This window comes from Podarcis bocagei (genome assembly GCF_964188305.1).
Source record: "Podarcis bocagei genome assembly, chromosome: 9".
NCBI lineage: Eukaryota > Metazoa > Chordata > Lepidosauria > Squamata > Lacertidae > Podarcis > Podarcis bocagei.
This window is the reverse complement of record NC_138134.1, coordinates 4,948,704-4,961,735: the sequence shown is the minus strand read 5'-3', so window position 1 is coordinate 4,961,735 and position 13,032 is coordinate 4,948,704. Positions and strand designations below refer to the sequence as shown.

The 13,032-nt window shown below is 38.1% G+C and overlaps 1 protein-coding gene across 4 annotated transcripts in view; it reads right to left on the bottom strand.

Moving 5' to 3' along the window:
- The window catches only part of CPEB2 (cytoplasmic polyadenylation element binding protein 2), a 67,729-nt gene that overhangs the window by 17,797 nt on the left and 36,900 nt on the right, over positions 1–13,032 (bottom strand). For 2 of the 4 annotated variants that reach the window (XM_081207717.1, XM_081207718.1), the window contains exon 5: positions 6,844–6,867. The exons of the other annotated variants lie outside the window; for them this stretch is intronic. In XM_081207717.1, coding sequence (XP_081063843.1) covers positions 6,844–6,867 — 24 coding nt within the window. The remainder of the gene's footprint in view (positions 1–6,843; positions 6,868–13,032) is intronic. 4 annotated transcript variants of the gene reach the window in all.

Here is a 13,032-nt window from a genome sequence, read left to right as displayed (position 1 = left end):
TTACTAAGATCACATAAGTGAAGTGTTTTAATGCACTATACAAATGCCAATTCTGCAATGCGAAAGAAAGAAAGGAAGGAAGGAAGGAAGGAAGGAAGGAAGGAAGGAAGGAAGGAAGGAAGGAAGGTTAAAGGAATTATGTTTTCAAATACAAAAAAAATCATTTTTGCCAATTTTAAAATATTTAAGGAGAGCAAATTTCAAAAGTAAAGCAAAAGATTAATGTGTTGCTTTAATAAAACTATCTTGTTTTGAATAAATATAATTAGAACTGTTGCAATATCGGTGCTTCAGAGTTCAGGCTGTGATCCATTGTGGGATTACCATTTTAACCAATGTGGAACTCGCATGCTCAAACAAATACAGAATCCATTTACAAAAGCCACGCTTACAATATAGAATTCATAGCAGTTCTGTCTTTCCCTGGTTTGTTCTCCATTAATCCCTTTGCAATACTATCCAGGCCTAGTTGCTGTTATACTGAAGCAAAACATTAACTAGGATAAAAAGGACAGTTTGTTTAAGAGATTTCTTTTAGTGGGCATTGCTCTCCTGTTACAATAGAACAGATTTGGATAGTGAGAGCTTGGCTGGGTACATAAAGGTCAGCTGGCTCATTCTGTTGTTGAACCGATGCTTGTAGGGCCCTAACTAGCTTTGAATCTGCAATAATATTTTACCAGGGTAGGAGAAAAAGGAATTGCAGCTACTTTTTATAGAAGATTACTTGATATCCAGATGGGACCTTTAGTAGGATTACATACACCCACACCCACTTACGTGCATTCCACTCGAGTGCAACCACATCTACACACGTCATTGTTAAATAAATGATTCTGGGATTTCTGAAGCAGCAAAATGTTATTTATAAATTGTTTAATAAAATTATTTTTTTAAAAAAGAAAGAAATTAAAAAGTATTGGTGCTTCAGACAACAGAGAATTAATTTTAATATGAAAACATCCTAAAAACTAGCAAGTAAACAGTCCAATAAGTTCCATTTGCCAGCAATTGTCAAACTGCACATAAAAGCAGAGGGATGTCATACATATTGCTAAATCTCCTATGTTCCAATGAAACTGGGCATAGATGCCTAACTGACTGGTTCAGAGGAAACTACAGAAGATAATGGTATTTCAGAATAGATTTTTCTCAGTTTATTGGGAAAGCTTTTGTGACTGAAACAAATTTTAATTCAGCTATGGTGTGAAAGCACCTGATTCGCACTGAGGCTCAGCAACCGGACAGGAGTTTGCTTGGAAACAAAAACACAAAACAGCAACCAAACAAACAAGACAATGCTCACCAGGTGCTGAAAAAAATATTATTCATTGGGTGGTGTCCAACAAACTCATTCCATCTGCTCAAGGATGTCGGATACCACACAATATTTACAAAAGCATTCCTATGCTCCGTTATTATGGCTAACACATTCTGAATATGACATCTCGTCACCAGAGGCAGTAGATACTTCTTGTATCCGGAATGAGAAGCTTCTTTGTCTTTTCAGAGAGCACTCCCAAAATACAAAGGAACGTCTCATTCAGAAAAGTACTGCCTCTGATGAGAAGATGTCATACTCAAAATGTGTTTGCCATAACAGAACTTAGGAATGCTTTTCTAAATAAAGTACTCATTTTTTTTAGTACCTGCCAAGGTATGCCTTTTCGTTTTGTCTGGTATTGTTGCCCTTCTTCTTTCCTACAGATTGCCTATGAACTCATTATGCTTGGAATGCCTCCTTTAAGGAAATAAACATATACAAGGTGGTGGTTGTTTTCAAAAAAGAGGGAAGGGGAAATATTGTATGTAAATGAAATTTATCCAGACTCGTTTCTGAGTATTTAAATAGCAAAGTGGCTCACTGTGACTTATTTGTGAAGGAATTTCACAGAGTGAAACAATCAGATGCCCTTTAATATGGGCTCCACATTGTTTTCAGTGCAAAAAGAGCTGCTTCCATGAGAGCGCGAGTTACTTCTGCTTGGATAGGTTTCCATTAGTGAGGCCAAGGATGCTGACAGGGTGCTTGGAGGGGTATGACTTACACTTGTGCACTCAACCTTTGCACATCTTGGCTGGACAGGGTAAAGAGGATGATTGGCTGGGTCCTGGAGAGAATGAACCAAATTTTGGTTGCCTTGATGGCAACAGTTATGAGGCACTCCTGTAGAAGCTGTTTTTGGCCACTGATGATTTTGGTAACAATTGACTGTTCACTGATAACTTTTTCCCCAGGGAGTCTCTCCAGCAGTTAGTAACAATTTAGCTCCAGAAATCCTAGATGAAGCTGAATATCTAAACCAATTTCAGTGTGACTTTCAACCTTGCATGGAACACTTGGGCCACCCTTATGAAAGATCTACACAGGAAGAGAGACAGAGGGAGCCCATCCCTGTCTATTTTTTTAAAAAAATCTTTCAAGTAAAGAAGAAGGTGGTGGTAGACAGTTGGCCTGCCCTATGATGCTTATGTTAAGAGTTTCCCAGGCTATTTAACATGAAACCACCAAATGAGGTCATTTGGAGATTTGGAATAAAGCGTAGTAAGTATTACACAGAAGACACCTGCATTTCTCCTTCAAATCCAATCCAAGTGGGGTTGTGAATATTCAGAACAGGTATTTGGAGTTAGTAATGGTCTAATAAACCAAGACTCAAACTAGATAAAACTAAGATATAACAAAAGTAATGTTTGTTGGTGTGAATTGACCAGAAAATAAAAGGGGTGGTCTGCCTTGGATGGGGTTCTACTCCTATTAAATAATCTGGTCCACAATTTGTGTGATGCCTTAAAATCAGGCATTGCAGATTATATGTAGATGTTTTAGATGGGATGAAGTGTTTTTGGCTGCTAGGATATGCCAGTTACAATCTTTATTAAAGACACGTGCCTAGCTAGAATCACTCATGCCTTGGCAACATCCAAGCTGGAGTACTGTAATTAACTTTGCATGTGACAACAACTATTATTTGGGGGCCACAAATAATTCAGAATGCAGTTGCTAGGTTGTTTGCTAGGACATCTAGAAATGAGTATACTTCACCTGTAAATGAAGACCTTTCATAGCTACCAGTTCATGTCCAGGGACAATTGGTTTTGACCTATAAAGTTCCATAAGGCCATGGACCATGATATCTATTCCCTTATGGCTGCTAAACTATCTGCTTGAAGACCCGGTTCTTCATTTCCCCACCATAGGAGTGAGTTGAGCAACTTCTTGGAATTTTCTTGTTGTTTTGAAGACCACACTCCCCGATACCCATTCACCAAACTTGATGGTTAGGCACCAGGAAAAAAACAGTTACTTAATTTGCTGCTGGAGATGACTCATTTGTCATTATTTTACTGTTATTTATACTGTATCTATTATTTCATATGAAATTGTGAGCAACCCGGAAGGCTGAAAGTCAGACCAAAAATATTTTAAACAAAACAAACAAAAGACTTAGGATGCAATTTCATGATTGTGGAGTCATGTTATCATGAGGTTCCTTGCAAGACTATGCAGGCCACCACCCTAAAAGAGGTAGTGGAAAGATGCACTTTTGCCCTAGAGGAAAGAAATATTTGAAAAAAGGAACGGAACAATTATAACCAAACCAAAAGAATCTGAATAAAACTATGGTGAACTGATACGAATGCCAACTCCACAAAGCAGGAGAAAAGAACATTTAACATTCTGTTAGCCTCTTAACCCAAAAAGCTCACGTTGTCATAGCAACAACACCCACATAATTAAGAAAACACCACAAGTGAAGTGCAAAGGGCAGAATGAGAGTCAAAAGTTCTCTCTTTTGCATACATAACATCTTTCATCAATACATATTAACAAAGAAACATCCTCCACTGGAAACAGGGTGATATCCAATGCTGTCTGTGCACAAGCAGGACAGACTTCCATTTACGTGGTGAGGGTTCCTCCTCCTGCAAGCCTTTCTGCAGCCCCCACCCCCACCAATGTGTCCTAAAATCTGCTCCAGAGGGTTGGGGGAACCTTCAGAGCAACATTTTAAGGGAACACAGGAGGGAGAAGACAAAGTGTAAGTTTGCTTCCGTGATGTTGGATATTACTGAGACCGCTGTGTATGTGCAAGCATACATGTTCACCAGTCAATATGCACATAGCTTCCCAAATGATAGCGGTTGGCACCCACTCACTCACTTCCAAGTATTTGGAACAAATTAGCCAGCTATAAAATGGCACCCTAGTAAGGAAGTGGATGACCTATGACCTAAGGATTATTGGTACCTTTGTTTATTTCACCTTTAGCTGTGATTTCCAAAGTGTGGGCCAAGCAATTGCTATCAGAAATAATATAGTATCAGAGATTTAAGACACGAGTTTCATCTGGATTCTGTGCAGAGTGGTAGGTGTGGTGACATGGATACCACTGAATTTCTTGGTCCTTTCAGTAAGTTATGTGGAATTAATGAGGATGTGTTGGTTCTATCCAATACAGTGAGCCACTGAAAAATATGTAACCATGGATACATATGCATTTTATGTATCTTGGAGAATATCAAATTTAGCTACCCAGGTGAGAGCACCTGAAACTGCAGGTTATGATTTTCAGCCACCTAAATAGGGGAGTTCACATTCTGGAATGCTACATATCCTCCAAAACAAGAAGGCAATGCTACCCAATTTGGCTTCATGGTGACCAGGGGCACTTTCCCCCATCTCCCACTGGAACACCAACTATGAACTTATATAGGGGTAACATACCTTTGCCACAGCTATACATGCACTAGTGACTTCCAGGTTAGGCTACTATGATACTCTATATAAGGGGTTGCCTTTGAAGACTGTTCAAAAACGTCAAGAGGTACAAAATGTGGCTGTCTTGACTACTCATTGGGCCCAGGTGAATGGAACAATTTCACCAAAATTGTGCCAGCTGAACTGGTTACCAGTGCATTACCACTGGTGATGACCTTTAAAGTCCTAAACAGCTTGAAAGTAAGTTACTTTAAGGGCTACTTTGCACTTGATGTGCCTATCTGTTCATTAAGACCTACTTCAGAGGCCCTTTTCAGACACCTACCTATTAAAAAAAATTAGGCACATGGAAACAGGCCTTTTCAGCAGCTAATTATGGAACTTGATTCAAAGCAAGATATCGCTACTTTTAAATGAGCCTTGAAGACTCATTTTTGGTGATCTTTGAGGGCTAATCTAGGATCTGTAAATTGGATGCTCATTTTGCTGACTGAGCTAGATTATTTTTAATTTATTGTATGGTTTGTATATTTTTGGATGTAACTGTGTATTTTTAAATGATTTTATTGTTTGATTCTATGGGTATATTTATGCACAGTTGCAAACGAGATTGGGAGGCAGTGGTGCCTAAAAAGTGGGCTAAAAACCTATGAAATATATAAAAACATAAATCTGAAGGTCCATTCAGCATCTAACAGGGACTAATCTAATTAAGTCTGTACACTTCCTTCTGTAAACCTTCTTGGGGCAGTTAAAATATGAAGGTATCATGCCTTTAACATCACACCAAACTTTTCTCTTTTCCCTCCCATGTTATATTGTTAGACTTTAGCCTGATGGAGATGTTTGAGAAATCAATCACTTTCTCAGTATTTTATGATGGTTCACTTGGTCCTAATAACTGTATTGCCCCATTGTGGATTTTGGGTCATGGTGACAAGAATATCTTTGCTGTGGTGTTTCCCCATATTTCTCTTAATTTAAACCAATATATTATTTACCAATGCCCATTGCCATTAGATAGTGGAAATCACTTATGTGTCTCAAGCAATGAGTCCCACAGAACACATTTTATTTTAGTGCTATATTTACAGGAAAGTACATATAGCATTGCTTGAGATAACTATGGCTTTCCAGTGTTGCAAAACTGTTTAAAATTTCAGATATAGACCTTCTCAGCATCAGCAATTACATTCTCTTTTGCTGTAGTCCATGGTCCACTTTGAGAAGGCTATTCTTTTCTTATCATGACTCCAAAATACATTCGTTTCAATACTTCAGTTTAGAGTTTATCTTGTCTCACTGTTTCAAGGCAGGCCAAGCCAGGACACTTCAAAAGCAGGGGGTAAAACAACAGTAGCCTCCCCATTATGCATTACAGTAATCTAACCTTAATATTATGTAGCCTGGACAATTCAAACCCAGTTACTAGGTCCAAATATACAGTTTCATGAGGGACTTGCTCCAATCCCCATGGTTGGAAATCTGATTAACCAAATGTAATCAAAATCCATCCATGATAATCTGTGATCCATTCATGATCATCCTCTCTCTATAGACAGGTGGTCTTAGCCTTTCCTTTACACGGCATCAAACTATTTTCCTTCATGACCCAGGCACTCGGTCATGAAATTAATATTTACCCTATTAATAAGTCATTTAAGCTGAGTATATCTGAGAATCATGGTTTGAGATCTGAACCACTAGATGTGGAGCTATGCTTCTAAGAGTTGTTTTAGTCTATATAAAACTGTATATTGAATCTGAAACTTGCTGATGGAATGAAACAACTTTTTTAGGAGGGGAAGGTGTGATTTTTAAGAAGCCTATTCAGGAAGTATTTACTATAAACAAGAATGTGAATAAGGAGGGAGGGAAATCAAGCATCAACATTTAGATAATACTAAAATCAGTATCTAAAGCAGATAAAGATTTTGCTGAAGTCTGGTCATGCAAAATGAAAGGAACAATCTATTATTAATCAATTGTTAGTTTACCACCAACTTCAACGAAAAGTAAATGGCACCTTCAGAATCACTGATTTGGAGTAATTATCAGAATAACAGCCAATCTAACCCCAATCAGCATTAGATTTATTATAGGAAACAGAAGGGAATTACCTCGTCTTCGCCCATAACTCCTTGCTGCATGTAAACAAAGGACAAATGGTAAAACATTTGGAAATACAAATATAATGTAAGTGATTGTGTGTATACCAAATTTAGTCTGCAGTGTTTGTTTATGATGTGCATTTTTACTTTCGTTTGATAATGAGCACCAGAGACACTTCCTATGCATGTATGAAAATGGTTTGGATAATTTTATTTAAATTTTAATATTCTAATGCCTTATAAATTCTGTTTGTATTAGCTGTAACAAATATCACACACTGCGTGTAAATATTTTAAAACTGTGTTTCCCATTTTCAGCTTTCAGGATGGAGTATAAACAAGATGAACAGAGCTTTACTCTTAACAGAGAGTACTTTGATTCTTTTCAGTGTAGAAATATGCAAATGAATCTGAGAAATGTCCTGACTCTTGGGACATTTTGTACTTCTTTTGCAGTGGTAATACAAATACTATAAGCTATGACCTTCATTTGCCATGAAAACAGCTGGAAGAAAATTAACTCAAAGGCTTTTGTCTCAAACAAAAGACTCCTTTTGATCTTAGATTAGTCTTGCAGATAAGTAAAAAAAAAACCTCTTTCCCTGGCAACTCAAGTGTGACAGAATCACTGCTGACTTTTTTGCAGTTTAAAGGCTCAGAGTGTTTCACATATAGCTGTAATAGAAGTCCTGATCTCTCTCTGGGCCCTCTACTGTGGCCACAAATAGCCACATGACATTATTGTGCCAGACTCTGTTCTCTCCGATTTTTAAGAGTGTGGAAAAGTGTCATGCATAGGTATGGAAACCTTGGAATGCCACTGCCTGTTTGGGTCAGTAATAGAGCCAGGTCGTCAGACTTTGGATGAGGGAGCTTCTTATGGACTAAAAGTCATTCTAGCCCTAACTCCTACTTCCAGCTTTCCAGCTACTGTAGCACGGAAGAACTAGTATATGCTGTGCATGCACTTACTTTAACACACACGCACACACACAGCTTTTTCACCTCATATGGGTCTTCCAGAGAATAAAAATATACAATATACAAAATTTAAAACATTCATTAAAATATTAGAGAATTAAACATAAGAGCAGCATTCACAGTGCAAACAGCTGACTGTATGGGAGTGACTCATGTGGTTCAATTCAGGCGTCAAGCAATGGCTTGAGGTAGTCATATTTTAGGACCTAAGCCACAGTATGAGCCCAACAGGTAAACTATGGTTTACAGCTACTTGTTTGCTTGCATTTCTTAGTATTTATATGCCATCCTCAAACAAAGTTCAATGGATTCTTACTACATTGACTTCACTCCTGTCAGCTATCACCCCCTGTGCAAAAGGTCTCCCCCTCCAATATCATCAACCATACATGTATGCCGTTTCTTTCCAAAGATTATCATCCAAGTACAAGCGTATTTACCTAACAAATGTAGAAAAACAAAACAATTAGCTAAAATAATTGTTCAAATTACAGATAGAACGAAACTTATATTTCCATTGGATCTTGCAATAAATAATAATAATAATTTAATTATACCTGCCCATCTGGCTGGGTTTCCCCAGCCACTCTGGGTGGCTTCCAACAAAATATTAAAATACAATAGTGCGCCAAACATTAAAAGCTTCCCTAAAAGTAATTTTGTTGTCCCCGATGGGGGCAATGACAATGAAGTGTTGTTTTTTTTAAAAAAATAAACAATAATGGTACAACAATGTACCAGGGTTTTATATACGTATGTATACAAACACATAAAAGTCTTCAGAATAGAGAAATCCTCCTCTGGCAGACTGGAAATGTATCTAGTATTCAATCATTAAGATTACAGGCATTTTACAAATTAAAATACCCACAATATACAGTGTCTAGCAGTGGCATCCTCCCAGTGCAGCTGCAATGTACTTGTTGATACAAGGGGAGCGTGGGGCAAGGTCAGGGCATCTCTGGATTCACTGTGGAGCTGCTACCACCACCATCAAGCTTCCTTAACGTTGCTGCTGCCACCACCTTACCCCAACCTGATGAGCTTAGCGCCACCATCAATATACTACTGCCTCCCCTCCCCAGCCACAACTGTCATTTACTCACAAAGCCTAAGTACAGCTGTATTATCAAGTATGACCACATGCAGCAGGTGGTGGAAAGCACTCAAATGAGCCTAATTGCAAAATAAGAAGGAAAATAACTTATAATTTGTTGTGGACAAAAATGGTAGCACTAGCAGGCTGTGGTGGTGGATTCTGATGAATGGTACTTTAGACTCCATGATGAAGCCACCTATTACCACGACAGCACTTTGACATGACTAATGCAATCTGCTACAGAGAAGACTGCTGTGATGCCCTTAAAGCAGTAGAGACAAATGATGAATGCTAAAGAATTTCACCTTGACTGACACAGAGGAATAAACAGTCCATATGGCTTCTAAAAACTGCTCAAGCAAGCCAGCTGCATATTTACTGACAGTTGCACAGGATGCAGGGCATCTGCAAAAATATCATCCAGTATCTCACCATGGAGTAAAAAAACAGCTAGCAGCCTTTTGGTACCTTAAACTCTTACATATTTGGCTGCAACTCTATATCAATAGAAGACATAACTCATGTACTCCTTGCATGCCCTTTCTATGACGATCTCAGAAACAATTACAACCACCCATTGCTAAGATCGCAGAGGGGTAGGTCATCTCTTGCAAATACCTGTTTTTTGCTGTCTGATGTTGAAAGAGAGATATCCTTTAGAGCATCTAAATTTCTTGTTAAGGCTTTACATATTTCGTGTAACAAAACTTGAGGGGGGAATGGGAAATGATTTATCCACTAGGGGTTGGAGAGTAGAAATGTTTATTAGTAGCAGTATTCCTGTTATTATTTTATGTGTGTAATGGCTGCTTGCTAAACACAATAAACCAAATTGACTGACTTAGGTGGAATCTACACACACACATATATAAAAAACATTCTGAAAATGCTTTATTTTTTAAAAAAGCATTTTAAAAAATACATCAAATTTTCCATAAGGCTCACCATTGCCACGTAGTGTCATATTGTATATTGCACTAAAACACACTTAAAACATTTTGTTTGCAGCTCTATAGCTGAGTCCTTAAACTCTTACTGTATTAAGGCATAAGCTTTCTTGACCTAAGTCATCTTGATGTGCAGCAGGAGAGGAACAGCTGTTTACACAACAGCACCAGGGTGGCGTCAAGACACTGTAAACCTTGGACTGCTGCTTGGTTTACTGGAGACCTCTCCTGGCAATGAAACAGAACAGGAGACAACTGGAGCGCTTTGGTTGGGAGGGCATAAGAGTACATAATTGGGCTTGCTGTGCAGCAGCAAGGGCAGCCTTCTTCGCTGCCTCCATCATGCCTTCAAGTATCTGTCCAGCAGAACATCCCTATGAACTCAGTTTTAGAGACATTGGAAGCCCACTGTGCCATTTTTTGAGTCACTTTGAGGATAAAATTGCAGACTTGAATGCTGCTGCTGATTCAGTGCCTGTTGATATGTCTAATGAATCTTCTTGTGGGATCAGTTTTAGTTGTTTACACCTGCCACCCGCAGCTGTGCAGCAAATCTTATGCTCTTTTGACTCTTGCCCTTCTAGGTCATGTACTACCCATGGCAAAATGATTGGGTGGATTCAGAGCATGACAGTGGTCCACATTGCCTTGGAAGAGATGATGGTGGAAGCTCTCCTTAAAAAATAACTACCTTCTCTGGTCATTAAATAGCTCAGTTGGTTAGAGTGTGGTGCTAATAATGCCAGGGTTGAAAGTCTGATCCTCATATGGAACAGCTACATATTTCTTCATTGTAGGAAGTTGGATTAGATGATCTTCAGCGTCCCTTCCAACTTTACAATTCTATGATTCTATGAATACACCTTTTCTAAGCAAGGTAATCAAGAGGATAGTGGTAGTTCAGCCCTCACCACTTGGCATGCCTGACCCTGATAATCTCACAATTAGTCTATTGTAATGTACTACATGTGGGGCTATCCTTACACTTTTTTTGGAAGCTGCAGCTAGAGCAAAATACAGCTGATAGCGTGCTCAGTAGGACAACAGTTTTGAAAGATATGCCCTGGCTGAATATTAGCCACCAAGTTAGGTTGAAGGTCTGTTTGCTAACATTTAAAGCCCCAAACAACTTGAAACTTGGGTACCTAGCTGACCACCTTCCCCAGTAAATCCAAGCTTCAAAGTCCTCTGAGGAGATTCTGCTGGGCATTCCACAATCAGTGGACTGTCACTTGGTAACAAAATGGGAGCAGGTCTTTGATAGTAACACCTTTCTAATATTTGTTTAGCCAAGCTTTCCTGAACTCCAAATCCTAACTTTTAAATTCTTTTCAGTTTTACTTACAATAGAAAAAAAAATGTTTTTACTGAATTGTTAGAAAGTCTAATTTCAATGTTATTGTTGTATTGTTACATTAATGTTGGGTTTTTCCTGACTTATGTAAACAGTTTAGATCCTTCTTTACAGTGGTGCCCCGCAAGACGAAATTAATTCGTTCCGCAAGTTTTGTCGTCTAGCGAATTTTTCGTCTTGCGAATCACGAAATCCCATAGGAATGCATTGAAAATCAATTAATGCGTTCCTATGGTCAAAAAAAGTCCAAACAAAGCCAAATTTGGTACAACAACAGTTTATTAACTGCTCTTTAAAGTCACACATACTGTAAAGAGCAGTTCAAAAATTGAAGGGAAAATAAATTAACTTTATAAACAAAACATGTCTTTGTTTTTAGACAAAGGAAACAAAGTCGCGAGACGTTTTCGTCTTGCGAAGCAAGCCCATAGGGAAATTCGTCTTGCGAGGCAAATCAAAAACGGAAAAACCTTTCGTCTAGCGAGTTTTTTGTCTTGCGAGGCATTCGTCTTGCGAGGTACCACTGTATATTAAGCGGTATATACATTCTGTAACTAAATCTCAGCTGCACAAGCAATAAGGCCAGCTCAGTCTACTGAATGGCTTGGTTGTCTCACAAGTGTTTGTGGGGCCATAAGATGCCATGCTTTCTTCAAAGGTTGGGAAGGGCCAAGGAGAACGCATCCTGCGGCTCACTTGCTCAGCAAAGGAGGAAGACAAGAACTGTTTAACCCTATCATCTCCATTGTGTATTTATCTGTCAAGAACTATGTGAAAAGATGTTTCCACATTCTATCCAGAACAGAAAGCTGCAGGTATTTGCTTGCAATGTAGCAGAAATGTTAAAGAGTTTTCTGTTCTATATTTAGAAGTTCAAGCATTTCACATTTTACAAATGCAAGAATAAAGTCAGCAATATTCACACACACAAAAAAATCTTAGCCCTGCATCTGAAATTATTGTCAGGGGTTTTATAACTACCAGAACATTCATAATGTAGAGCAAACACATATTACCAAGTGGTAAATTGAGAGAAGCTCATCTATTTCTCAACTGTATGCTAAAGTACATATTTAGGGAAGTAGGTTATAAATATGAAACAGTGCTATTTCAAAGAGGTCATTAAAAATTTGCTCCTGTCTTTGAAGTATTCTCTTTGGGGTGCGGCGGGGAATCTACCTTTTAAAAAATATGGTGGTATTACTGATCTTAAGTTTCTAATGTACTGTTTTACATTGCTGTTAAGTCTGTGAAGTCATCAATTCTGTATAATTACACACCTTAAAATCTAGATTACTCATACACACACCACCTAGCTAAGTCATCACAGAAAACTGTAACTTCAGGAATATGTCTAAAGTTTCTCACTTAAAAACAAACACCTTTTAAGTTTGCACTCTGTAGTGATCTTGTGATTATGGGGACAGAATCTTTTATTATTATGGGTCAAAGAGGCACATTGCACTGAGATTTTCTATTCTACTTCATTACAATTTCTAGTCAGTGTATTCTACAAATAACTAGCAAGTTTTCGTAGTATGCAAACATCGATTTATTGTTCTTAAAGAATACACACCTCACAAAAATTGCAAATATTTAAATGGTTCGAGATGTATCAACAACACACCTGCACCAGAAATCTTAAATATAAACTCTGAAACATGTGGAGAAGTAGAGAAGAAAACTATAGCGATGCGATTCTATAGCTCACAGAAATTTATTCCCATCTTTTTTACTAATAAGATTATCAATTTACCAGCTTTTCCAATTACCTATCTTGAGTGCTACCTTGGTAAGGGAAATATAAATAAGTAACA